The 27,722-nt window shown below is 47.6% G+C and overlaps 2 protein-coding genes across 3 annotated transcripts in view; one reads left to right on the top strand and one right to left on the bottom strand.

Annotated features, from left to right (window-relative positions):
* The window catches only part of LOC124036639 (protein FAM214B-like), a 55,410-nt gene extending 33,066 nt beyond the window's left edge, over nt 1–22,344 (top strand). For both annotated transcript variants that reach the window (XM_046351459.1, XM_046351461.1), the window contains exons 2-10: nt 3,601–3,787; nt 4,274–4,502; nt 4,748–6,357; nt 13,438–13,496; nt 13,625–13,727; nt 13,997–14,155; nt 20,406–20,474; nt 21,149–21,363; nt 21,936–22,344. In XM_046351459.1, coding sequence (XP_046207415.1) covers nt 4,942–6,357; nt 13,438–13,496; nt 13,625–13,727; nt 13,997–14,155; nt 20,406–20,474; nt 21,149–21,363; nt 21,936–22,089 — 2,175 coding nt within the window. In that variant the 5' untranslated portion in view covers nt 3,601–3,787; nt 4,274–4,502; nt 4,748–4,941 and the 3' untranslated portion in view covers nt 22,090–22,344. The remainder of the gene's footprint in view (nt 1–3,600; nt 3,788–4,273; nt 4,503–4,747; nt 6,358–13,437; nt 13,497–13,624; nt 13,728–13,996; nt 14,156–20,405; nt 20,475–21,148; nt 21,364–21,935) is intronic.
* A 4,865-nt stretch (nt 22,345–27,209) lies between these two features.
* The window catches only part of LOC124036638 (palmitoyltransferase ZDHHC19-like), a 10,028-nt gene continuing 9,515 nt past the window's right edge, over nt 27,210–27,722 (bottom strand). Inside the window, exon 8 of the mRNA XM_046351457.1 lies at nt 27,210–27,722. This exon is cut by the window's right edge and continues 80 nt beyond it. The gene's annotated coding sequence lies outside the window, so the exon portion shown is untranslated.

The raw sequence follows: 27,722 nt of genomic DNA, 5'->3' as shown, positions 1-27,722 counted from the left end.
ACCGCTGCGCCACTCGGGATCCAATTAGCTGACTGTCCTGGCGGAGGGGGGGGGGGCGACATGCTCTCTCGTAGTTCTCCATGACACTGACAGTATACAGACGATACTTGTAGCTTGTATTTTGTGGGTATGTTGTTTTACATACAAGCCGCGATCACATGTCAGTAGAGGAGAGACTTGGATTGAAGGGGCTAATGGAAATGGAAACCGAGTCCAGGACAGATTTCACAGGACTCTCATGTAAACGAACGACAGACAAAAAAAACCCAGTATCCAGTTGGTTGTTTATAACTGTAGGTCCTACCTTCAGAGGGCTGTCAGGGGTAATGGTGTGTGACTTCTGGGAGAACATATGTCACTAGAGAGTCATTACGGAGGTCACATTGGATTGGTTCTCTCTGCCTTGGCTGTCTCTGCCTCAGGAGGTGTGCGTGTGTGCGTTCGTGCGTGTTTATGTTCCTAATATTGAGTTGCACCCCCCCCCCCTTTCCCTCAGACTAGCCTCAATTCGTCGAGGTTTGGACTCGACAAGGTTTTGAAAGCGTTCCACAGGGATGCAGTCCCATGTTGACTCCAATGATTCCCACAGTTGTCAAGTTGTCTGGATGTCGTTTGGGTGGCGGGCTATTCTTGATAAACATGGGAAAAGCGTGAAGAACCCAGCAGCATTGCGGTTCATGACACAAACCGGTGCGCCTGGCACCTACTACCATACCCTGTTCAAAGGCACTTCAATATTTTGTCTTGCTCATTCACCCTCTGAACGGCCCACATACACAATCCATGTCTCAATTGTCTCAAGGCTTTAAACTCCTTCTTTAACCTGTCTCTTCTCTTTCATCTACACTGATTGAAGAGGATTTAACAAGTGACATCAATTTGGGATCATAGCTTTCACCTGGATTCACCTGGTCACTCTGTCAAGGAAATAGCAGGTGTTCTTAATAATTCATTCACTCAGTGTATGTTACCACGTGTGTGAGTGTATATGTGTGTGTTTGTCTCTCAGAGAGACGTCCTGTCCTGTAATATCAACAGGCAGAGCAGGGTCCTGATGTTTGTCTCTCAGAGAGACTTCCTGTCCTGTAATGTCAACAAGCAGAGCAGGGTCCTGATGTTTGTCTCTCAGAGAGACTTCCTGTCCTGTAATGTCAACAAGCAGAGCAGGGTCCTGATGTTTGTCTCTGAGAGACGTCCTGTCCTGTAATGTCAACAGGCAGAGCAGGGTCCTGATGTTTGTCTCTCAGAGAGACTTCCTGTCCTGTAATGTCAACAGGCAGAGCAGGGTCCTGATGTTTGTCTCTCAGAGAGACGTCCTGTCCTGTCCTGTAATGTCAAAAGGCAGAGCAGGGCCCTGATGTGTGTCTCTCAGAGAGACTTCCTGTCCTGTAATGTCAACAGGCAGAGCAGGGCCCTGATGTACTGTAACTCTTCTCGAATGGCACTATATTCCCCATATAGTGCACTCCTTTTGACCAGGACCCACAGTGGTCCAGTAGTAATGCATTATACAAGGAGTAGGGTGTTATTTGGGACACTATAACCATGATACCTCGAGAACCAAATGACTGACACTCTACAGCCCAGCCATCTGGAAACCAACCTTATTCACTGTGATGTCACGCACACGACATGAAGACAACAGACATGCTCTCTCTGCTTCTCGCTCCTCACTTTCTCTTGCTCTCGCTCTCATTCTCTCGCTCTCATTCTCTCGCTCTCATTCTCTCGCTCTCTCTCTCATTCTCTCTCTCTCATTCTCTCTCTCTCATTCTCTCGCTCTCTCTCTCTTCTCTCTCTCTCATTCTCTCGCTCTCGCTCTCTCGCTCTCGCTCTCTCTCTCTCGCTCTCTCTCTCTCGCTCTCTCTCTCATTCTCTCTCTCTCATTCTCTCGCTCTCGCTCTCTCTCTCATTCTCTCTCTCTCGCTCTCTCTCTCGCTCTCTCTGTCTCTCTCTCTGTCTCTCTCTCTGTCTCTCTCTCTGTCTCTCTCTCTGTCTCTCATTCTCTCTCTCTCGCTCTCTCTCTCGCTCTCTCTGTCTCTCTCTCTGTCTCTCTCTCGCTCTCTCGCTCTCTCTTTCATTCTCTCTCTCATTCTCTCTCTCTCTCTCTCTCATTATCTCTCTCTATATATATATAGAGAGAGACAGATATATATATATATGTCATGTTCTATTTATACTGTCTTGTCATGGTCAGCTCTTCAGCTGGAATCCTACCGTCAGGTTGCATTATTCCATTTATTACTGGGGGGGGGGGGGGGGGAATCATCGGTTGCTCATGGCAACGTTACTGGAGTTGAAGCTGATCTGTTGGACTGGAGGCAGTGGGATTTTGGGAGATGAGGGGTGTGAATTACTATGATAGAAACTAGAAAGGGTCATTTGGGGGGGGGGGGGGGGGGCTTGTGTGATTGCTTCCTTTGGCCCTGAGTGCTCTGGACTGGACATAAACGATATCTCTGGACTTTTCTCCGTTCATCTTTCCCTCGATCCTGACTAGTCTCCCAGTTCCTGAAAAACATCCCCACAGCATGATGCTGCCACCACCATGCTTCACCGTAGGGATGGTGCCAGGTTTCCTCCAGACGTGACGCTTGGCATTCATTTTTCTCCCCAATTGGTTGTTACAGTGTTGGGAAAGAAGAAGGTTGAGAGACATGCGTCCTCCGAAACACGACCCTGCCTAGTCGCACTGCTTTTTGACACTCTGCTCGCTTAACCCGGAAGCCAGCCGCACCAATGCGTTGGAGGAAACACTGTACAACTGGCGACCGACATCAGCCTGCAGGCGCCCGGGCCGCCACAAGGAGTCGCTAGAGCACGATGAGACAAGGACATCTTGGCCTTCCAAACCCTCCCCTAACCTGGACAACGCTGGGCCAATTGTGCACCAACTCATGGGTCTCCCGGTCACAGCCGGCTACAACACAGCCTGGGCTACAACTACAGGTCTATAGGTGACGTCTCAAGCACTGCGATGCAGTGCCTTAGACCACTGTGCCACTCGGGAGGCCCGTAGATTGGGATTTTTGAGCTGGTTACATACATTGTTCAACACAGCTGTTTTTCAGCATGTTTTTTTTATTTCTATATCATAAAAAAATCAACTAAGAAGGTGGCTCTTTTTCAAAGGGTGTCAATGGGGACGACCGATTTCTTTTCCCACAGTGTGGGCTTGGTCTAAGGGAATTTCTTCTTATGAAGTGAATATGTACTAGGAGTATGGTCCATAAGAATGCACACAGGCCATTTGCCAGAATTAGTTGGAATCCTTCCCCAGGTGTTCTCATTTGTGTTGACATTTGTGTGCCCATGTCATGTTGACCTTCTGAGATGTTTTCGTGGAACAGCATCTTTACCCCCCCCCCCCTCTCTCTCTCTCCCTCTCTCTCTCTCTCTCACCCCCACGTTCCCTGTCCCAAGATCCACAAAGTCTAGATGGGTCAAGGTTCAGTCCGCTGTGCCTTATTGTTCCGTATTAGGTCAAATAGGAGCTAAAATGGTAATATAAGTAAACTTGTGTCTGTTGTCTTTGAAATATTGATTAAGTTGAGGTAAATTGATTAATGAATATCTTTCTTTGTCTCTCTGTCTCTGCAGGGTTTCTCTGTGGAATGCCTGTGTCATGATGCCGTCGCTGAGACTCACCCTGCGTCCTGGTGACCAGGGAGGGCGTGTCGAGTCGTCAGCCAATCACAGCAGGTGCTTTAGGAGAGTCAGTTCCTGTTTATGTTCATCAGTACTTCCTCTCAGAACCCTCCCGCCTCACTGATGTCCTGCCCCCTCGGTAAGTAGGCCACTCAATCAATCAATCAAAGTAGGCTACTCCTTGCCAGCACTTCTTTGTCAAGATTCTAACACTATCCTTATAAATTCTTACACACTCCTGTCCTCATAGCTCATAATAACCGATAGTAAGCCTGTTATAACATTAGTATGCTATGTGTTGATGGTCACTGTCTTTCCATAGCCTCACCACCTCACCAATACATATCGTCTCTGTCTCTCTGTCTCTCTGTCTCTCTGTCTCTCTGTCTCTCTGTCTCTCTGTCTCTCTGTCTCTCTGTCTCTCTGTCTCTCTGTCTCTCTGTCTCTCTGTCTCTCTGTCTCTCTGTCTCTCTGTCTCTCTGTCTCTCTCTCTCTCTCTCTCTCTCTCTCTCTCTCTCTCTCTCTCTCTCTCTCTCTCTCTCTCTCTCTCTCTCTCTCTCTCTCTCTCTCTCTCTCTCTCTCTCTCTCTCTCTCTCTCTCTCTCTCTCTCTCTCTCTCTCTCTAGGTGGTAGGTAGGTAGTTCCTGTATCCATCTCTTCCATCACTTCCTCTTCCTCCTGAAGCCCCGCCCCTTACTGTCTGGCTGTGTGGGGATGCTGGTGCTAGCTGGCACTGTTCGTAACTATGGTGATAGTCAGGTAACCGTGGTAAGAGGAGTCTGTGGGCACAGCTTCCTGATGTTGTGCCAGGTGCTGACTGGACAGGAGGGCACCATCGAACGGACGGGCACAGAGGTGAGGCGTTACTATGTACTGTGGGGCAAATCCCAACTAGTCGCACGAGTGAAACTAGCATTGTCATCATGTTAATCATGAATTGATATCTTTGAGAGATGTCAGAGAAAAGTTGAGTAATTAGCTTTTTCATTCTGGGGCAAACAGTTGTGTGCTGAGTTTCTAAGTCTGTTTGTTATTGTTATTGTTTGCTAGTCAATAAGTGTGTCTAGTATGTGTATTATTACACCTTTGCTTCTCCTCAGGTGCTGTGCAACTCTGCTTCCTAGTTTACACTGATGACATCACAACAGGAAGTATAGGACCCATCTTACTGTAGAACGTCAATCTCCACCTCCTTGCACTTTCTAGAACTTCCCGTTGCTGCTACTTGACTTCCTGTTGCAAGTCTCTCAGACACTTTAAGGCTCTGACCTCTAACCTCTGAACCCAAGCAGCCATGAGGCACATTCACGTAGAACTGACACGCAGCAGCAAGGAGGAGCTGGCTCCTGTGGAGCTTCCATCCCAGGATGGGGACCTGCCTCCTCCCGCGGCCCCCTCACAGGTCCCCGACCTTGGGGTGATGAGACCAGGGGTGGTGGTTCCCAAGCCCTTTGGTCATGAGCAGCTGCGTCTCCAGAAGGTCTATCAGCTCTCCATCTTCTCCCAGCTGGGGGGGTTCTCAGCCTCCGAGCTCCCCAGAACCAGTGAGGCCCAGCCGGGGCAAGTCCAGCCGGGTCAGGTCCAGCGGACTGACAGGGTGGGGGTCAAGAGAGGACAGGGTGGGGTTCAAGAGGATTCCCATCTAACACACAAATGGCCCCACCTGGCAGGGGACCTCGAAAGGGATGGAGGGGTGCTGTCAGGGTCAGGACCTGGGGTAGGATTGGATGTCGGGATGGGGGTAGGGATGGGGGTGGGGGTGGTGCAGGGGCCTGTATCCTCCTGCATCATGGTGGATCACAGAGACTCAGATGGGGGCCTATCGCCTAGATCCCCCCCACCTGCACCCCTCTCTCCGGGCCACACCCCCGCCCGACGCCCTGCCCAGCACAATCATGACAGGCCCGTCCCGGACCTGTGGGCCCCGCTGTCGCCCAAACCATCCCCCATGGTCGAGCCCCACAGCCCTCCTGGCTCCCGCAGCCCCTTTCCCAGCATAGAGTCTCCTCCTGGGGGCGACGCGTCAGCCTGCTCCCTGGGCAATCCTGGAGGGTCTGGGGAGGGCTGCAGTAGTGGCTCCTCATTGGGACAGCATCAGCCCAACTGCTGCACTGACGGCCCCCGTGGGGCCCTTGGGGCATTCGACACCCGTAGCCCTCCTGGAGGACCTCCAGGCTCCCTCTCCCACCGCTTCCTTCCCACCACAGACCCCCAGGAGCCTGGGGAGGGTAGGGAGTGGGGGGCCAAGCTGGAGTCCTCACCGCCCCATCCCAGTGCCGCCGCCTTCAACTCCACCAACGGCCTGAGCTCCGTGGAGAAGACCCCCAGCACCAGCAGCCTGAGCTCCGTGGAGAAGACTCCCAGCACCAGTGGCCCGAGCTCCGTGGAGAAGACCCCCAGCACCAGCAGCCTGAGCTCCGTGGAGAAGACCCCCAGCACCAGCAGCCTGAGCTCCGTGGAGAAGACCCCCAGCACCAGCAGCCTCCGTGGGATCTCTTCGGGTCCCTGCCCGGCCAAGAAGAAACTGCTATCATCCAGCGACACGGGAGAGTCGTGTTCGGAGGACGAGGGCCCCTCCACCTCTAAGAGGAGCCGTCTGGCCCTGCTGGCCCCGGGGTTAGGGCTGGCCTCCTGCAGGGGCACCGATGCCAAGGCTGCCCCCTTCTGGAACCACCTGCTGCCCAACGCACGGGACCCAAACCACACCAAGGTGAGGAGCACAGACTAGCAAAAGCAGGCACATACAAACACCAGAGGAGGCTGGTGGGAGGAGCTATAGGGGCACAGCCTCATTGTAATGGAACGGTATCAAACACATCAAACCACATGCTTGACTCTGTTTCATTTATTCTATCCAGCCATTACAATGAGTTAGTTTTCCTATAGCTCCTCCCACCAGCCTCCTCTAACACAGGCACGTATATACACAGGCACGTATATACACAGGCACGTATATACACAGGCACGTATATACACAGGCACGTATATACACAGGCACGTATATACACAGGCACGTATATACACAGGCACGTATATACACAGGCACGTATATACACAGGCACGTATATACACACACAAAGGCACACACACTAGCGTTGAATGGTTGGAACCCAGTTACCGAGAATTACTGAGATTTACTGCCCAAAACCTCTCCCGTTTCCCGGGATAAATAACTGAGAGAAAAAATAAAAGTAAATTATAATAAATGAATTATATGAACAGCATGGCTTAAAATTGAACTGTTAAATTATATATGTCTAAATCTGGCTTCTCTACAGCCTCAGCATGATGTATCATCGCTCAGGGTGGGGACAGACCATTTTTATTTATTTATTTATTTCACCTTTATTTAACCAGGTAGACCAGTTGAGAACAAGTTCTCATTTACAACTGCGACCTGAACAAGATAAAGCAAAGCAATGTGGAAAAAAACAACGACGCAGATTTACACAAACATACAGTCAATAAACACAATAGAAAAATCTATGTACAGTGTGTGCAAATGTAGAAGAGGAGGGAGGTAAGGCAATAAATAGGCCATAGAGGTCGAAATAATTACAATTTAGCATTAACACTGGAGTGATAGATGTGCAGATGATTATGTGCAAAATAGCAAGTAATAATATGGGGATGAGGTAGTTGGGTGGGCTATTTACATTGGCTGTGTATAAGTACAGTGATCAGTAAGCTGCTCTGACAGCTGATGCTTAAAGTTAGAGAGGGAGATATAAGACTCCAGCTTCAGAGATATTTGCCATTTGTTCCAGTCATTGGCTGCAGAGAACTGGAAGGAAAGGTGGCCAAAGGAAGTGTTGGCTTTGGGGATAACCAGTGAAATATACCTGCTGGAGCGTGTTGCTATTTTTTTATTTTACCTTTATTTAACTTGGCAAGTCAGTTAAGAACAAATTCTTATTTTCAAACACAGCCTAGGAGCCGTGGGTTACTGTCTTGTTCAGGGGCAGAATGACAGATTTTTACCTTGTCAGTTCAGGGATTCAATCTTGCAACCTTTCGGTTACTAGTCCAACGCTCTAACCACTAGGCTACCTTCCACTATGGTGACCAGTGAGCTGAGATAAGGCGGGGCTTTACCTAGCTAAGACTTATAGATGACCTGGAGCCAGTAGGTTTGGCGACGGATATGTAGTGAGAGCCAGGCAACGAGAGCATACAGGTCACAGTGGTGGGTAGTATATGGGGCTTTGATAAAACGGATGGCACTGTGATAGACTGCATCCAGTTTGCTGAGTAGAGCATTGGAGGCTATTTTGTAAATGACATCGCCAAAGTCAAGGATCGGTAGGATAGTCAGTTTTACGATGGTATGTTTAGCAGCATGAGTGAAGGAGGCTTTGTTGCGAAATAGGAAGCTGATTCTAGATTTAATTTTAGATTGAAGATGCTTAACGTCTTGACGCACCCATCCCTTTAGCGGGATCATTTTCATCAACACGCTGAATTGCAGAGCGCCAAATTCAAATTAAATTACTAAAAATATTTAATTTTCATGAAATCACATGTGCAATATAGCAAAACACAGTTTAGCTTGTTGTTAATCCACCTGGCGTGTCAGATTTCAATACAGCTTTTCGGCAAAAGCATAACAAGCGTTTATGTAAGAACATCTCTCTCAGTATCTCTCTCATATAATCGATAATATATCAACCGGGACTGTCGCTTTTTCAATAGGAGAGGGAGAGACAATGGCTGCCCCACTCTGTTGCGCAAGCAAAACTCTGCCAACACCCAGCTATCCACTGACGCGATGTTATCTTTCTCGCTCATTTTTCAAATTAAAAGCCTGAAACTATGTCTAAAGACTGTTGACACCTTGAGGAAGCAATAGGAAAAAGGAATCTGGTTGATATCCCTTTAAATGGAGGCAAGGCATCCAATGGAACTTTCAGGAAAAACAGCACTTCCTGGTTTGATTTTCCTCAGGTTTCCTCAGGTTATACTCACAGACAATATTTTGACAGTTTAGGAAACTTTAGAGTGTTTTCTATCCTAATCTGACAATTATATGCATATTCTAGTTTCTGGGCCTGAGAAATAGGCAGTTTCAAATGGGCATGTTTTTTAGCCAAAATCAAAAATCCTGCCCCCTACACTCAAGAAGTTTTAATGTGAGTCTGAAAGGAGAGTTTGCAGTCTAACCAGACGCCTAGGTATTTGTAGTTGTCCACATATTCTAGGTCAGAACTGTCCAGAGTAGTGATGCTAGTCAGACGGGCGGGTACGGGGAGCAATTGGTTGAAGAGCATGCACTTAGTTATACAAGCATTTAAAAGCCACTATGGCCTATTTATTACCTTACCTCCCTAATCTTACTACATTTGCACACACTGTATATAGATTCTTCTGTGTTTATTGACTCTACGTTTGTTTGTGTAACTCTGCGTTGTTGTTTTTGTCACACTGCTATGCTTTATCTTGGCCAGGTCGCAGTTGTAAATGAGAATTTGTTCTCAACTGGCCTACCTGGTTAAATAAAGGTGAAAAAAAATATATTATATGTCATTAATATAGGGCTCGACTCATCAGGCTAGATCAAAGCTCTGATCAAATCCAGACACATTAATATGCTTTATAATGCTTTTGAATGCCACGTCCGGTTTTGGAGGGAAATACCAGGTTACCCGGGAGAAAAGTGATTTATTCTCAGGATGGAACATTTGTAAAATACCAGGAAAATCTTCAACCCTAACACACACACACACACACACACACACACACACACACACACACACACACACACACACACACACACACACACACACACACACACACACAGAGCTTTCAGGCTTGTCATTGTCTGACATTTAATAAGAGGATGAACAGCCAGTGGGTTAGAGGGGGAGAGCTGTTCCAGTAAAACAGACAGGGGTGAGAATGAAAGACTGAGTTAGAAGGTCCAAGAGAATGAAACATGATGAGAGTGAAAGAGGAAAAGAAAGCGGAAAGGGAGAGAAGAAGAGAGAGGAAGAGAGCGATTGATTCCCAGGCTGGTCATTATGAACACACCACGTATGGTGCTGGAACCAGCCGAGTGGCTCCAGAATCAAGTCTATTGAGGTGGCCTCCATTGTTCTTGCTACACTACATGTTCCGCCTGCCTGTGTCGCTGTCGCCCCAATACAACCCCACCTCCCTACAAAACCACACGGGTCTTTCTGGCTCACCCGTTTAGATACCGAACCACTGGCTTCCAGAAACACTTTTCCTATTTAGTGCACTACTTTTGAATAGGGCACTTTTGACCGTGGGGCTCTGGTCAAAGTTTGTGCACTACATAGAGAATAGTGTGTCCATTTGGGACACAGGGTAGGTAGAGGATGGGGGGGGGTGATGCCCTGGTGAATGACAAAGAGGGAGAGATACAGGGAGGAAAAGGGGGGAATGAAAAGTGAAGGAAAGGGGTAGGTAGGGAGTATAACATGGAGAGAGAGAGACACAGAGAGAGACACAGAGAGAGACACAGAGAGAGACACAGAGAGAGACACAGAGAGAGACACAGAGAGAGACACAGAGAGAGACACAGAGAGAGACACAGAGAGAGACACAGAGAGAGACACAGAGAGAGACACAGAAAGAGACACAGAGAAAGAGAGAGACATGTCCACAGTGTGTGTGAGGATAGACCAGGCTGACATAGCCCCAGTGGAGGGGACAGCTACAGTAGAGAGGACCTGGCTAAAGAGGGGATAGCTAGAGCGGACCTGGCTAAAGAGGGGACAGCTACAGTAGAGAGGACCTGGCTAAAGAGGGGATAGCTAGAGCGGACCTGGCTAAAGAGGGGACAGCTACAGTAGAGAGGACCTGGCTAAAGAGGGGATAGCTACAGTAGAGAGGACCTGGCTAAAGAGGGGATAGCTAGAGAGGGGCGAGCTAGTCAATTGTTAGCTAGTGAGATGCTAGCTACAGAGGCGTTAGCCTTGGAAGGGTTAGCGCCAGAGGAGGTGGGTAGCCAGGACTGGGTAACCCTTAGTACGAGTGGTAGTTTGGACATGGGGAATGTGTTTGTGTCTGAAGCAGCATCCTGGACTCTCTGCCCGGTAAGTAGTGACTACGTACTGACATTCACACACACAGCGTACACACATATTGATACACAGGCAGGTATGTACCTTCATTACTCAACTGCATTTGTTATTGTGTTTATTGCGTGTGTAATGCACTATGAACTATGTATGTATTTGTGTAGAAATGGAAATAATATATTCCTCTTCTGGCTGTGTTGGGTGGAGATTATAAGAGTACATGGCCATTTAAGCCCAGATTGTTCTTCAAGATGTTCAAACGTTCATAGATGACCAGCAGGGTCAAATAATAATCACAGTGGTTGTAGAGGATGCACAGGTCAGTATCGCAGGAGTAGATGTCAGTTGGCTTTTCATAGCCGAGCATTCAGAGGTCGAGACAACAGGTCAAATGTCTTTTTACTGTTGTTTTATTTCTTTACTTACACACACACACACACACACCTTCTTTTTTTCGCACCTTTGGTTAGAGCCTGTAAGTAAGCATTTCACTGTAAGGTCTACACCTGTTGTATTCAGCATTTCACTGTAAGGTCTATACCTGTTGTATTCGGGCGCACGTGACAAATAAACTTTGATTTGATTTGCGGTAGAGAGAGAGAGAGAGAGAGAGAGTCAAAAACAGCAGGTCTGGGACAAGGTCGCATGTCCGCTGAACAGGTCAGGGTGCCTTAGCCGCAGGCAGCTCAGGTCCTCCAGGAGGGGAGGGAGAGAGAATTAGAGGGAGCATACTTAAACTCACACAGCACACCAGATAAGACAGGAGAATTACACCAGATATAACAAACTGACCCTAGCCCCCTGGCACATAAACTACTGCAGCATAAATACTGGAGGCTGAGACAGAGGGGGTCAGGAGACACTGTGGCCCCGTCTGAAGATACCCCCGGACAGGGCCAACCAGGCAGGATATAACCCCACCCACTTTGCCAAGGCACAGCCCCCACACCACTAAAGGGATATCAACAGACCACCAACTTACTAACCTGAGACAAGGCTGAGGCTATAGCCCACAAAGATCTCCTCCACGGCACGTGCCCGAGGGGGAGGAAAACTGGACAGGAAGATCATGTCAGTGACTCAACCCACTCAAGTGACGAACCCCTCCTAGGGACGGCATGGAAGAGCACCTGTAAGCCAGTGACTCAGCCCCTGTTATAGGGTTTGAGGCAGAGAATCCCAGTAGAGAAAGGGGAACCGGCCAGGCAGAGACAGCAATGGCGTTCGTCGCTCCAGTGCCTTGCCCTTCACCTTCGCACCCTTGGGCCAGACTACACTCAATCACAGGACCTACTGAAGAGATGAGTCTTCAGTAAAGACTTAAAGGTCGAGACAGAGTCTGCGTCTCTCATGGTTAGGCAGGCCATTCCATAAAAATGGAGCTCTGTGGGAGAAAGCCCTGCCTCCAGCTGTTTACTTAGAAATTCTAGAGACAATAAAGAGGCCTGTTTCTTGTGACCGTAGCGTATGTGTAGGTATGTACGGCAGGACCAAATCAGAGAGATAGATAGGAGCAAACCCATGTAATTCTTTGTAGGTTAGCAGTAAAACCTTGAAATCAGCCCTTGCCTTAACAGGAAGCCAGTGTAGAGAGGCTAGCACTGGAGTAATATGATCACATTTTTGTGTTCCAGTCAAGATTCTAGCAGCCGTATTTAGCACTAACTGAAGTTTATTCAGTGCTTTATCCGGGGAGCCGGAAAGTGGAGCATTGCAGTAGTCTAATCTAGAAATAACTAAAGCATGGATTAGCTTTTCTGCATCATCTTTGGACAAAAACTTACTGATTTACAATATTACGAAGATGGGGGAACAAAGCTGTCCTTGAAATATTCTTGATATGTTCGTCAAAAGAGAGATCAGGATCCAGAGTAACGCAGAGGTCCTTCAGGGTTTCCAATCTCTCCAAAAGAATGTGGTGATCGATGGGATCAAAAGCAGCACTAAGGTCTAGGAGCACGAGGACAGATGCAGAGCCTCGGTCTGACGACATTAAAAGGTCATTTACCACCTTCACAAGTGCAGTCTCAGTGCTATGATGGGGTCTTAAACCAGACTGAAGCATTTCGTACACATTGTTTGTCTTCAGGAAGGCAGTGAGTTGCTGCGCAACAGCTTTTTCTAAAATGTTTGATGGGAATGGGAGATTCGATATAGGCCGATAGTTTAAAAGAAACATTTTCCAGGTCAAGGTTTGGCTTTTTCAAGAGAGGCTTTATTACTGCCACTTTTAGTGTATTTGGTACACATCTGTTTGATAGATCATGATTATCATGACAGTTTGAGCATGACAGTAATATCAATGTTTTTCATCGGAGCTGGATTGCGCTAATCCATGTATTCTCCTTCCTGTTTTCTTTATTTTTCTCTCGCTCTTCCTTTCTCTCTCTCATTCTGTCTTTCTGTCTCTCGTTCTGTCCATCTGTCTCTTGTTCTGTCCATCTGTCTCTCGTTCTGTCCATCTGTCTCTCGTTCTGTCCATCTGTCTCTCGTTCTGTCCATCTGTCTCTCGTTCTGTCCATCTGTCTCTCGTTCTGTCCATCTGTCTCTCGTTCTGTCCATCTGTCTCTCGTTCTGTCCATCTGTCTCTCGTTCTGTCCATCTGTCTCTCGTTCTGTCCATCTGTCTCTCGTTCTGTCCTTCTGTCTCTCGTTCTGTCCTTCTGTCTCTCGTTCTGTCCATCTGTCTCTCGTTCTGTCCATCTGTCTCGTTCTGTCCATCTGTCTCTCGTTCTCGTCCTCCTTCAGAGTTTATCAGAATGCAGAGGAGCCAGCAGAAGGCTGAAAAGTGGGATGCGCCTGAAAAGGTATGTTCACTTTCTACCTTCTTAGTTGATCCATGTGTAGTCATCATTTCAAAAACATCCTCTTTAATTATGTGACTTAACCATGGCTAACTTATGTTCTTAAAAAAATAAAAAATATGTGTGTGCAGTCGACAGCTATGTAGTGGGCGGCGTACAGACACCTTGGGTCGCACTGCTCGGTCCGGCTGGCCCTCTTCTTCCATCAGCCGTTCACTACTGGGTAACTTTGAGGTATGATACACACACACACACAGCTACTCATTTAGCACAGCAGACATACACAACATATCACAGTACATTCTTAACAAATAATACAAAATGTAGTGTGACGTACTATCAGTAACTGAATTTATTTCAGTATGATGTATGATGGTATTTTGTCAGAACTTGAGCTTCTACCAAATATCTAGAGAGATTTACAACATTCCTCGTGGCCATAGAAGTAGCTGTGCTTTGAAGTGGGTCTTCCTCACTCTTCCTTGTTGTTGTTTCTTCTCCAGGAGTCGATCCTGAAGGGTCGTTTCTCTCCGTCGGGTCGTATCGAGGGCTTCACAGCAGAGATCGGTGCCAGCGGATCCTACTGCCCTCAACACGCCACTCTGCCTGTACACGTCACCTACTACGACATCTCAGAGCACAGCGCACCCTCACCCTTCCTGGTGTGTGTGTGTGTGTGTGTGTGTGTGTGTGTGTGTGTGTGTGTGTGTGTGTGTGTGTGTGTGTGTGTGTGTGTGTGTGTGTGTGTGTGTGTGTGTGTGTGTGTGTGTGTGTGTGTGTGTGTGTGTGTGTGTGTGTGTGTGTGTGTGTGTGTGTGTGTGTGTGTGTGAAATGATGTTAACCTCCTAATGTCAATGGCCACGCCACTGTGGAAATATAGAGACATCTGTTGTTCTGCTTCTCAATCCACATATGTAAGTCTGCAGTGAAAGGTGACAGAGTTAGGGCAGTGTTTGTTAGACCATAAGACATCCTGAAAATCAGCCTTCTCACAAAATTGTCTGTAGTGTCCGAACAGTTTGGCCTATAAAACTCTATGGAAAGATGAGACTCTCCCGAACACGATGGCGTTCTCCGTTTTCCTCTACGATCCCCACAAGCGTCTTGTGGACTCGTCTGAAGTCGGTACAGTCGATCTGCCAACTTCTGTCTGTGGTATCAAAACAATTTGGTTTACACACTGTTTAGTTCCAAAAATAAGGGATTTTATACATATAACAAAATCGTTCTTATATCTCTCAGATATAAGACAGACACTTCAAAACAAACTTCCTTTAGTTTTTTGGGGGGACAATCTGTTCCATGTAGTGAATATTTGATTCGATGCGTTTGGGTTAATAGTGGTAATGCCGAATGGAACAGGAACAGATAATAGTTATTTTCAGAGTGAAATTATTTGAATTTTTTATTTTTTACAACCCCTAGTTGCTGCATCCATTTTTAGGCATATAAATAAATTATATACATTGATTCTTGAAGACTATAACCTGTAAATGCCTCATGGGCTTCAGTTTAGTCGTCGTACCCCATCAGAACCCAACATATGAGCTTGTTTAACTCGTCGTCGTACCCCATCAGAACCCAACATATTGTCGTACCCCATCAGAACCCAACATATTGTCGAACCCCATCAGAACCCAACATATTGTCGTACCCCATCAGAACCCAACATATTGTCGTACCCCATCAGAACCCAACATATTGTCGTACCCCATCAGAACCCAACATATTGTCGTACCCCATCAGAACCCAACATATTGTCGTACCCCATCAGAACCCAACATATTGTCGAACCCCATCAGAACCCAACATATTGTCGTACCCCATCAGAACCCAACATATTGTCGTACCCCATCAGAACCCAACATATTGTCGTACCCCATCAGAACCCAACATATTGTCGTACCCCATCAGAACCCAACATATGAGCTTGTTTAACTAGTCGTCGTACCCCATCAGAACCCAACATATTGTCGTACCCCATCAGAACCCCACATATTGTCGTACCCCATCAGAACCCAACATATTGTCGTACCCCATCAGAACCCAACATATTGTCGAACCCCATCAGAACCCAACATATTGTCGTACCCCATCAGAACCCAACATATTGTCGAACCCCATCAGAACCCAACATATTGTCGTACCCCATCAGAACCCAACATATTGTCGTACCCCATCAGAACCCAACATATTGTCGTACCCCATCAGAACCCAACATATTGTCGTACCCCATCAGAACCCAACATATTGTCGTACCCCATCAGAACCCAAAATATATTGTCGAACCCCATCAGAACCCAACATATTTTCGTACCCCATCAGAACCCAACATATTGTCGTACCCCATCAGAACCCAACATATGACCTTGTTTAACTCGTCGTCGTACCCCATCAGAACCCAACATATTGTCGTACCACATCAGAACCCAACATATGAGCTTGTTTAACTCCAATCGTCGTACCCCATCAGAACCCAACATATGAGCTTGTTTAACTCGTCGTCGTACCCCATTAGAACCCAACATATTGTCGTACCCCATCAGAACCCAACATATTGTCGTACCCCATCAGAACCCAACATATGAGCTTGTTTAACTCCAGTCGTCGTACCCCATCAGAACCCAACATATTGTCGTACCCCATCAGAACCCAACATATTGTCGTACCCCATCAGAACCCAACATATTGTCGTACCCCATCAGAACCCAACATATTGTCGTACCCCATCAGAACCCAACATATTGTCGTACCCCATCAGAACCCAACATATTGTCGAACCCCATCAGAACCCAACATATTGTCGTACCCCATCAGAACCCAACATATGAGCTTGTTTAACTCCAATCGTCGTACCCCATCAGAACCCAACATATGAGCTTGTTTAACTCGTCGTCGTACCCCATTACAACCCAACATATTGTCGTACCCCATCAGAACCCAACATATGAGCTTGTTTAACTCGTCGTCGTACCCCATTAGAACCCAACATATTGTCGTACCCCATCAGAACCCAACATATTGTCGTACCCCATCAGAACCCAACATATTGTCGTACCCCATCAGAACCCAACATATTGTCGTACCCCATCAGAACCCAACATATTGTCGTACCCCATCAGAACCCAACATATTTTCGTACCCCATCAGAACCCAACATATTGTCGAACCCCATCAGAACCCAACATATTTTCGTACCCCATCAGAACCCAACATATTGTCGTACCCCATCAGAACCCAACATATGACCTTGTTTAACTCGTCGTCGTACCCCATCAGAACCCAACATATTGTCGTACCCCATCAGAACCCAACATATGAGCTTGTTTAACTCCAATCGTCGTACCCCATCAGAACCCAAGATATTGTCGTACCCCATCAGAACCCAACATATGAGCTTGTTTAACTCCAATCGTCGTACCCCATCAGAACCCAAGATATTGTCCCCCATCAGAACCCAACATATGAGCTTGTTTAACTCCAGTCGTCGTACCCCATCAGAACCCAACATATTGTCGTACCCCATCAGAACCCAACATATTTTCGTACCCCATCAGAACCCAACATATGACCTTGTTTAACTCCAGTCGTCGTACCCCATCAGAACCCAACATATTGTCGAACCCCATCAGAACCCAACATATTGTCGTACCCCATCAGAACCCAACATATTGTCGTACCCCATCAGAACCCAACATATTGTCGTACCCCATCAGAACCCAACATATTGTCGAACCCCATCAGAACCCAACATATTGTCGTACCCCATCAGAACCCAACATATTGTCGTACCCCATCAGAACCCAACATATTGTCGTACCCCATCAGAACCCAACATATTGTCGTACCCCATCAGAACCCAACATATTGTCGTACCCCATCAGAACCCAACATATTGTCGAACCCCATCAGAACCCAACATATTTTCGTACCCCATCAGAACCCAACATATTTTCGTACCCCATCAGAACCCAACATATGACCTTGTTTAACTCGTCGTCGTACCCCATCAGAACCCAACATATTGTCGTACCCCATCAGAACCCAACATATTGTCATACCCCATCAGAACCCAACATATTGTCGTACCCCATCAGAACCCAACATATGACCTTGTTTAACTCGTCGTCGTACCCCATCAGAACCCAACATATTGTCGTACCCCATCAGAACCCAACATATTGTCGTACCCCATCAGAACCCAACATATTGTCGTACCCCATCAGAACCCAACATATGACCCTGTATAACTCGTCGTCGAACCCCATCAGAACCCAACATATTGTCGTACCCCATCAGAACGCAACATATTGTCGTACCCCATCAGAACCCAACATATGACCTTGTTTAACTCGTCGTCGAACCCCATCAGAACCCAACATATTGTCGTACCCCATCAGAACCCAACATATTGTCGTACCCCATCAGAACCCAACATATGACCTTGTTTAACTCGTCGTCGTACCCCACCAGAACCCAACATATTGTCGTACCCCATCAGAACCCAACATATTGTCGTACCCCATCAGAACCCAACATATTGTCGTACCCCATCAGAACCCAACATATTGTCGTACCCCATCAGAACCCAACATATTGTCGTACCCCATCAGAACCCAACATATTGTCGTACCCCATCAGAACCCAACATATTGTCGAACCCCATCAGAACCCAACATATTGTCGTACCCCATCAGAACCCAACATATGAGCTTGTTTAACTCCAATCGTCGTACCCCATCAGAACCCAACATATGAGCTTGTTTAACTCGTCGTCGTACCCCATTACAACCCAACATATTGTCGTACCCCATCAGAACCCAACATATGAGCTTGTTTAACTCGTCGTCGTACCCCATTAGAACCCAACATATTGTCGTACCCCATCAGAACCCAACATATTGTCGTACCCCATCAGAACCCAACATATTGTCGTACCCCATCAGAACCCAACATATTGTCGTACCCCATCAGAACCCAACATATTGTCGTACCCCATCAGAACCCAACATATTGTCGTACCCCATCAGAACCCAACATATTGTCGAACCCCATCAGAACCCAACATATTTTCGTACCCCATCAGAACCCAACATATTGTCGTACCCCATCAGAACCCAACATATGACCTTGTTTAACTCGTCGTCGTACCCCATCAGAACCCAACATATTGTCGTACCCCATCAGAACCCAACATATGAGCTTGTTTAACTCCAATCGTCGTACCCCATCAGAACCCAAGATATTGTCGTACCCCATCAGAACCCAACATATGAGCTTGTTTAACTCCAATCGTCGTACCCCATCAGAACCCAAGATATTGTCGTACCCCATCAGAACCCAACATATGAGCTTGTTTAACTCCAGTCGTCGTACCCCATCAGAACCCAACATATTGTCGTACCCCATCAGAACCCAACATATTTTCGTACCCCATCAGAACCCAACATATGACCTTGTTTAACTCCAGTCGTCGTACCCCATCAGAACCCAACATATTGTCGAACCCCATCAGAACCCAACATATTGTCGTACCCCATCAGAACCCAACATATTGTCGTGAACCCAACATATTGTCGAACCCCATCAGAACCCAACATATTGTCGTACCCCATCAGAACCCAACATATTGTCGTACCCCATCAGAACCCAACATATTGTCGTACCCCATCAGAACCCAACATATTGTCGTACCCCATCAGAACCCAACATATTGTCGTACCCCATCAGAACCCAACATATTGTCGAACCCCATCAGAACCCAACATATTTTCGTACCCCATCAGAACCCAACATATTTTCGTACCCCATCAGAACCCAACATATGACCTTGTTTAACTCGTCGTCGTACCCCATCAGAACCCAACATATTGTCGTACCCCATCAGAACCCAACATATTGTCGTACCCCATCAGAACCCAACATAATGTCGTACCCCATCAGAACCCAACATATGACCTTGTTTAACTCGTCGTCGTACCCCATCAGAACCCAACATATTGTCGTACTCCATCAGAACCCAACATATTGTCGTACCCCATCAGAACCCAACATATTGTCGTACCCCATCAGAACCCAACATATGACCTTGTTTAACTCGTCGTCGAACCCCATCAGAACCCAACATATTGTCGTACCCCATCAGAACGCAACATATTGTCGTACCCCATCAGAACCCAACATATGACCTTGTTTAACTAGTCGTCGAACCCCATCAGAACCCAACATATTGTCGTACCCCATCAGAACCCAACATATTGTCGTACCCCATCAGAACCCAACATATGACCTTGTTTAACTCGTCGTCGTACCCCACCAGAACCCAACATATTGTCGTACCCCATCAGAACCCAACATATTGTCGTACCCATCAGAACCCAACATATCGTCGTACCCCATCAGAACCCAACATATTGTCGTACCCCACCAGAACCCAACATATTGTCGTACCCATCAGAACCCAACATATCGTCGTACCCCATCAGAACCCAACATATTGTCGTACCCCACCAGAACCCAACATATTGTCGTACCCATCAGAACCCAACATATTGTCGTACCCCATCAGAACCCAACATATGACCTTGTTTAACTCCAATGAATGTAAACAATGTACCTGTGAATGTGTGTAGCTTCAAAACATGGTTAAAACTATAATGTGTATATCATGTATGGTCAGTCCTGGCATCCATAGCTCTGTCTATTAATTGGAGTGATGACATTTCTCCAGCTTTTTAGCGAAAACAGGGGCGGGGTCACGCGTTGTTATTGTTTCAATTACAGATTCTAGCTTGAAATCATTTCAAAAGTAAAGTCACACACGAAGAATAGACACCTGCACACTGTTGAATGCTCTCGCAGTTCAGTGAGTGCAACTTCTCGACGTGAAGACAGCTCATCTCTCTGTTGTAGGGGGTGATCTCCTTGGAGCCTTTAGGAAAGAAGGGATACAGCGTACCCAAAGCAGGGACCACCCAAGTGGTGAGAATCATGGTCCTCTCTTTCTCTCTCTCTCCATCTCTGTGTCTCTCCCCATGTCTCTCCATCACTCTCTCTTTTTCTGTCTCTCTTTCTCTCTCTCTGTCTCTCTCTGTGTCTCTCTCTGTGTCTCTCCCCATGTCTCTCCATCTCTCTCTCTCTGTCTCTCTCCATCTCTCTTTCTCTCTCTCCATCTCTCTTCATCTCTCTTTCTCTCTCCATCTCTCTTCATGTCTCTTTCTCTCTCTCCATCTCTCTTTCTGTCTCTCTCTCTCCATCTCTGTCTGTGTCTCTCACCATGTCTCTGTGTGTCTCTATCTATCCCTCTGTCTGTCTGTCTGTCTCTCTTTCTCTTTCCATCTCTCTGTCTGTCTCTGTCTCTCTTTCTCTGTTACTCTCACTCCTTTTTCTTTCTCTTCTCTATACTTTGTAATCTCTTGTTGAGTCTCTTTGTTTTCAAACGTAATTGGCCCTAGTATGCACGGGCTTGCATGGATCTAGCACAATGGGCACAGCAATGGCTAACATCTCCATGTTCCCTTCTCAGACCTTATTCAAATGCTTGACCTTGTTTAGAGTGTTTTTCATGAATGAGTCCATGTTCTCCCCACAGATCTTAATTGAACAAGTCTTATAAACAGGTATCATATTCAATATCTCCATATTCTCTCCATCAGACCTTATTCAACCCCAATAAAACTGTGGTGAAGATGTTCCTCGTGACCTATAACTTTGGGGACATGCCCGTCAATCACATGACCTTCCTTCGTCACCGCATCTTCCTGGTTCCCGTTGAGGAGGCGGGGCCAGAGGCGAAGGGGGTTGGGCCTCCAGAGCCCAGGGCCACGCCCACAGAGAGGAGGAAGATTCTCTGCTACCTGATACACCTCAGGTACATCTGTCTGGTCATTGGTTGGTTGATTTTAAAGTGGAGTATTGGTGTGGACATTGTATTTTTCTGGATGGTTTGTATAGCATGTGCAGTACGCTTGGGATAGGATGCACTTATTGTTTGGAATGTCTGTCTATCCATCCCCCATCCATCCATCATCCCTCCCTCCCTCGTTCCCACCCTCCCTCGTTCCCACCCTCCCTCGTTCCTTCCTTCCCTTGTTCCTTCCTTCCCTTGTTCCTTCCTTCCCTTGTTCCTTCCTTCCCTTGTTCCTTCCTTCCCTCGTTCCTTCCTTCCCTCGTTCCTTCCCTCCCTCCCTCCATCCATCCATGCACACACCTGTTTATTTATTTATTTGTTTCTTTGTTGAAAACAAAGACAAGACTGTAGAGCATTTCAGAACCATGCTGAATGTTTAGAAATGTAATCAAAGGAATTGACTTTGTCTTTCAGGTTGTTTTGCTGGTCAGTCATTGTGCCAGAGACGCCCTCATTTGACGGAGCTTAGCTTAGTAGCTTTACACACAAATGTATTAACAGTGATGGATCTGCTTTTGTTTTCAATCTCCTAGATTCCAGAGCTCTAAATCTGGGAAGATCTACTTGCACAACGATATCCGGCTGCTATTCTCCCGCAAGTCCATCGAGGTGGACACGGGGATCCCTTACGAGCTCAAATCTTTCACCGAGGTGCCAAGAAACCCCAAATACTCCCCCCGCGTGTGAGCCTATAATGAACCCGTGACCCCTGACCCCATCACCAACGCAGCCCATTCCTGGAACTGGGCACAGAGAGATAAACAGACATGGACAAGAAAACTTGAAAATATTATTCATTCAAACACACGCATATATACTGAGTATACAAAACATTAAGCACACCTTCCCTAATATTGAGTTGCACTCCCTCTATTGCCCTCAGAACAGCCTCGGTTCATCAGGTTATGAACTCTACAAGGTGTTGAAAGCGTTCCACAGGGATGCTGGACCGTGTTGACTCCAATGCTTCCCGCAGTTGTATCAAGTTGACTAAATGTCCTTTGGATGGTGGACCATTCTTCACACGGGAAACTGTTGAGCGTTAAAAACCCAGCAGCGTTGCAGTTCTTGACACAAACAGGTGCTCCTGGCACCTACTACCACACCTCGTTCAAAGAACCTTAAATATTTTGTCTTGCTCATTCACCCTCTGAATGACACACATACACAATCCATGTCTCAATTGTCTCAAGGCTTAAAAATCCTTCTTTAACCCCGTCTCCTCCTCTTCATCTACACTGATTTGAGGTGGATGGAACAAGTGACATCGATTTGGGACCAAAGCTTTCATCTAGATTCACCTGGTCATGGAAAGAGCAGGTGTACTTAATGTTTTGTACAGTCAGTGTATATACATACACAGAAACACACAAAATGCACAGACAAGCATCGACGTGTACACACAACTCACAGTACACATGAACACTCGGTGGTGAAACTCATCTAGAGTTGAGTGTTAACATGCCTTGTGACTAACCTAAAAAAAACAGTTTTCCTCTCGAGCCGTTCGTTTCACACACAAACAGTCGTTTACTCTGCCTGCACCCCCCCTTCCCCCCTCCCCAATGGTGGACCAATGACAACTCTGCACCCGCCTCCCCTCCCCAATGGTGGACCAATGACAACTCTGCACCCCCCCAACCCCCAATGGTGGACCAATGACAACTCTGCACCCGCCTCCCTCCCCAATGCTGGACCAATGACAACTCTGCACCCGCCCCCTCCCCAATGCTGGACCAATGACAACTCTGCACCCGCCCCCTCCCCAATGCTGGACCAATGACAACTCTGCACCCGCCCCCCTCTCCAATGGTGGACCAATGACAACTCTGCACCCGCCCCCTCTCCAATGGTGGACCAATGACAACTCTGCACCCGCCCCCTCTCCAATGGTGGACCAATGACAACTCTGCACCCGCCCCCTCTCCAATGGTGGACCAATGACAACTCTGCACCCGCCCCCTCTCCAATGGTGGACCAATGACAACTCTGCACCCGCCTCCCCTCTCCAATGGTGGACCAATGACAACTCTGCACCCGCCCCCCCTCTCCAATGGTGGACCAATGACAACTCTCAATAGAATGCCGGGGAGCCGCTACTGACGCACACTTTGTAAGAAGAGGACTGGAGAGCCTTAAACAAGGACTGGAGAGCCTTAAACAAGGACTGGAGAGCCTTAAACAAGGACTGGAGAGCCTTAAACAAGGACTGGAGAGCCTTAAACAAGGACTGGAGAGCCTTAAACAAGGACTGGAGAGCCTTAAACAAGGACTGGAGAGCCTTAAACAAGGACTGGAGAGCCTTAAACAAGCACATCCCAGTAAGGGGGAGGGGCACAAAACAAACGTTATTAAACCATTCAACTGGAGAATAGAGAAGAGGAGAGACAGAGGAACACTAGTGAAACAACGACTGAATTCAATCAATTGAAGAATAAAGATTGGACGTCAGATGTTTGACACATCCTGCAAACGCCAAAACAATTGGCTACACTCAGGACTTGTACTGTTTTGATTGAAGCCTACAGATGATCCAGTGAGCCCTCCCCCATTTCAAGCATCATGGTACGGACCACTGTGTAGGTAGGATGCAAGGGTAAGGGGAACATACCATGGTGTAGGTGGGCCCCTTTTTATGTAGACTGGCGGAGGGACACTGTTTTAGTTTATTTTCTGTTCAAAACAGTCCAGAAAACAGAGCAGAAAAGAAAAAACTGTAGTATTTAATTTGTTTTTTCAAATGTCTTAAATAGCAATATGCTGCATAAATAGAGTGTGTTTTCATCCAGACTACTGTCTGCATCCCAAAAGGACCCCTATTCCCTAAACAGTACACTACTTGTGACCAGAGGTCTTTGGGTCCTCTATATAGAGCCATATGGGTCCTGGTCACAAGTAGTGCACTACATAGTGAATAGGCCTTTTGGGACACAGACTTTCTCTGTGGAGATGGCATTGGAGTGAGGGGGGAGCAGTGATGGGAGGGATGGGAGGGAGGAAATAGGGGTGGGATGAGAGGGTGGGGTATTTAATATGGAAAATATTTCAAATTAAACTCAGCGACTGGCGAGTATAACCTGTCTTGATTTTTTTTATGCTGTCATGCTATGTTGTGTACCGATATTGTATCTTTAATACCTTCATCTCTGTTTGACCAAGTTTTCACCTGACGACTGTTTCACAACTTAGAATTGTCAAAGAAATCTGAGACTCGTGGGTTCAGATACTGTTGTGTTCAGTCCACTGTCCATCCAGAGTCACACATAATGCCCTCTGTAGTGGTGGGAAAAAACAGACTGTAATACACCTCAATACTGCCCTGAGGGCCCCTCTAAAACACACTGTAATACACCTCAATACTGCCCTGAGGGTCCCTCTAAAACACACTGTAATTCACCTCAATACTGCCCTGAGGGTCCCTCTAAAACACACTGTAATACACCTCAATACTGCCCTGAGGGTCCCTCTAAAACACACTGTAATACACCTCAATACTGCCCTGAGGGCCCCTCTAAAACACACTGTAATACACCTCAATACTGCCCTGAGGGCCCCTCTAAAACACACTGTAATACACCTCAATACTGCTCTGAGGGCCCCTCTAAAACACACTGTAATACACCTCAATACTGCCCTGAGGGTCCCTCTAAAACACACTGTAATACACCTCAATACTGCTCTGAGGGCCCCTCTAAAACACACTGTAATACACCTCAATACTGCCCTGAGGGTCCCTCTAAAACACACTGTAATACACCTCAATACTGCCCTGAGGGTCCCTCTAAAACACACTGTAATACACCTCAATACTGCCCTGAGGGCCCCTCTAAAACACACTGTAATACACCTCAATACTGCCCTGAGGGTCCCTCTAAAACACACTGTAATACACCTCAATACTGCCCTGAGGGTCCCTCTAAAACACACTGTAATACACCTCAATACTGCTCTGAGGGCCCCTCTAAAACACACTGTAATACACCTCAATACTGCCCTGAGGGTCCCTCTAAAACACACTGTAATACACCTCAATACTGCCCTGAGGGTCCCACACTCATGTATTATAGAGGGGATCTGAACTGGAGTTTAAGGCAAGGATTCAATCTGATCACGCTTTGTCAGCTTTGCGCCATTTGAAGGTAATTTCTGATTGATGCTACATTTGCAGCTTTTATTGTGAATGCGGTGTCCGCGAACACGGGAACATTGACATTAAGGAATGGGAGGGGGGAAGAGAGGCAGGAGGTATGGAGAGAAGAGGTAGCGAGACAGAGGGAGATGGAAGGGAGGGAGAGAGAGAGACAGAGAGCTGGATGGGAAGAGGGAGAGAGACGGAAGGGAGGAGGGAGGGAGGGAGGAGGGAGGGAGGGAGGGGGGAGAATGAAGGGAGGAGGGAGAGAGATGGAAGGGAGGAGGGAGAGAGACAGAGGGTGACGGAAGGGAGGAGGGAGGGAGGAGGGAGAGAGACAGAGGGAGACTGAAGGGAGGAGGGAGAGGCAGAGGGAGATGGTGGTCCTTGTGTTGGTTTACATGAGGAGAGGAGAGGAGAGGAGAGGAGAGGAGAGGAGAGGAGAGGAGAGGAGAGGAGAGGAGAGGAGAGGAGAGGAGAGGAGAGGAGAGGAGAGGAGAGGAGAGGAGAGGAGAGGAGAGGAGAGGAGAGGAGAGGAGAGGAGAGGAGAGGAGAGGAGAGGAGAGGAGAGGAGGATACTGTGTATTGAAAGTGACCAAAGCGGTTCCTAGAGTTCTGTCCAGCTGTATTGAGATGCAGCCAGAGTTGCCTTCTCCCCCATTCAAATAAACACATCATATATCAGATCACGATCACTGCTTCAAATATGTAAATATTTAAAATAAGACTCTCGAAAAGAGAGGACACTTTATCTGGGCAATAAGAAAAATGTCTCTCTCCTTTGCTGAATGGTTTCAAAAGAAAGAACCAAGTGATTTTCAAGTGAATTCGTTCTGAATAGATTAGCCCAGGGGTTTGAATAATGTGCTGTTCAAAAAGAGTTGTAGTTTTACCTCAAAAGACCTGGACAAACACAGACACACTGCCATGAATTTGTTCACTCAAACACACACAGAAAGCAGAAGAAATAAGATGTTGTGTCATGATCAATGTGATGATGAAACGAAGTTGAACCTTGCTGAGAAAAAAATATTCATTTATTTTTTTTAAACAGCAGAGGATCTCCTACTTCTTTGGTGCTCAGTCCCTCCCCCCTCTTCACACTCAGCCCCTCCCCCCTCTTCACACTCAGCCCCTCCCCCTTCACACTCAGCCCCTCCCCCTTCACACTCAGCCCCTCCCCCTCTTCACACTCTGCCCCTCCCCCTTCACACTCAGCCCCTCCCCCTCTTCACACTCAGCCCCTCCCCCCTCTTCACACTCAACACCTCCCCCTCCCCCTCTTCACATTCAGCCCCTCCCCCTTCACACTCACCCCCACCACCCGTTTCACACTCAACACCTCCCCTCCCTCTCTTCACATTCAGCCCCTCCCCCCTTCACACTCAGCCCCTCCCCCCTTCACACTCAGCCCCTCCCCCCTTCACACTCAGCCCCTCCCCCTCTTCACACTCAGCCCCTCCCCCTCTTCACACTCAGCCCCTCCCCCTCTTCACACTCAGCCCCTCCCCCTTCTCACACTCAGCCCCTCCCCCTCTTCACACTCAGCCCCTCCCCCTCTTCACACTCAGCCCCTCCCCCCTCTTCACACTAAACAGTTTGATTTGTATGACCAAACTCTCTTTCTCTCTGTCTCCCTCCTCCCTGTCTTTATCTCTTTCTCTCTGTCTCCCTCCTCCCTGTCTTTCTCTCTTTCTCTCCCACTCTCTCTCAGATGTCTTGGGTTAGTGTTTAAACCTATAGATGGGTCCCTAGTGTGTTTCTGTCTGTGTACGTTCAGATGTTCTGTTGAAGTGGTTAATAAGGCCTGGGGCTGGTGGTGTTGAGGTGGTCCAGGCCTGGGGCTGGTGGTGTTGAGGTGGTCCAGGCCTGGGGCTGGTGGTGTTGAGGTGGTCCAGGCCTGGGGCTGGTGTTGGTTATGCTGTGGTGTTGAGGTGGTCCAGGCCTGGGGCTGGTGTTGGTTATGGTGTGGTGTTGAGGTGGTCCAGGCCTGGGGCTGGTGTTGGTTATGCTGTGGTGTTGAGGTGGTCCAGGCCTGGGGCTGGTGTTGGTTGAGGTGGTCCAGGCCTGGGGCTGGTGTTGGTTGAGGTGGTCCAGGCCTGGGGCTGGTGTTGGTTATGGTGTTGAGGTGGTCCAGGCCTGGGGCTGGTGTTGTGGTGTGGTTGTCTACCCAGCTCCCTCTGGTGGTCAG

Source organism: Oncorhynchus gorbuscha, linkage group LG05 (genome assembly GCF_021184085.1).
Source record: "Oncorhynchus gorbuscha isolate QuinsamMale2020 ecotype Even-year linkage group LG05, OgorEven_v1.0, whole genome shotgun sequence".
Taxonomy (NCBI): Eukaryota; Metazoa; Chordata; class Actinopteri; order Salmoniformes; family Salmonidae; genus Oncorhynchus; species Oncorhynchus gorbuscha.
This window is presented reverse-complemented; position numbering and strand designations above follow the sequence as displayed.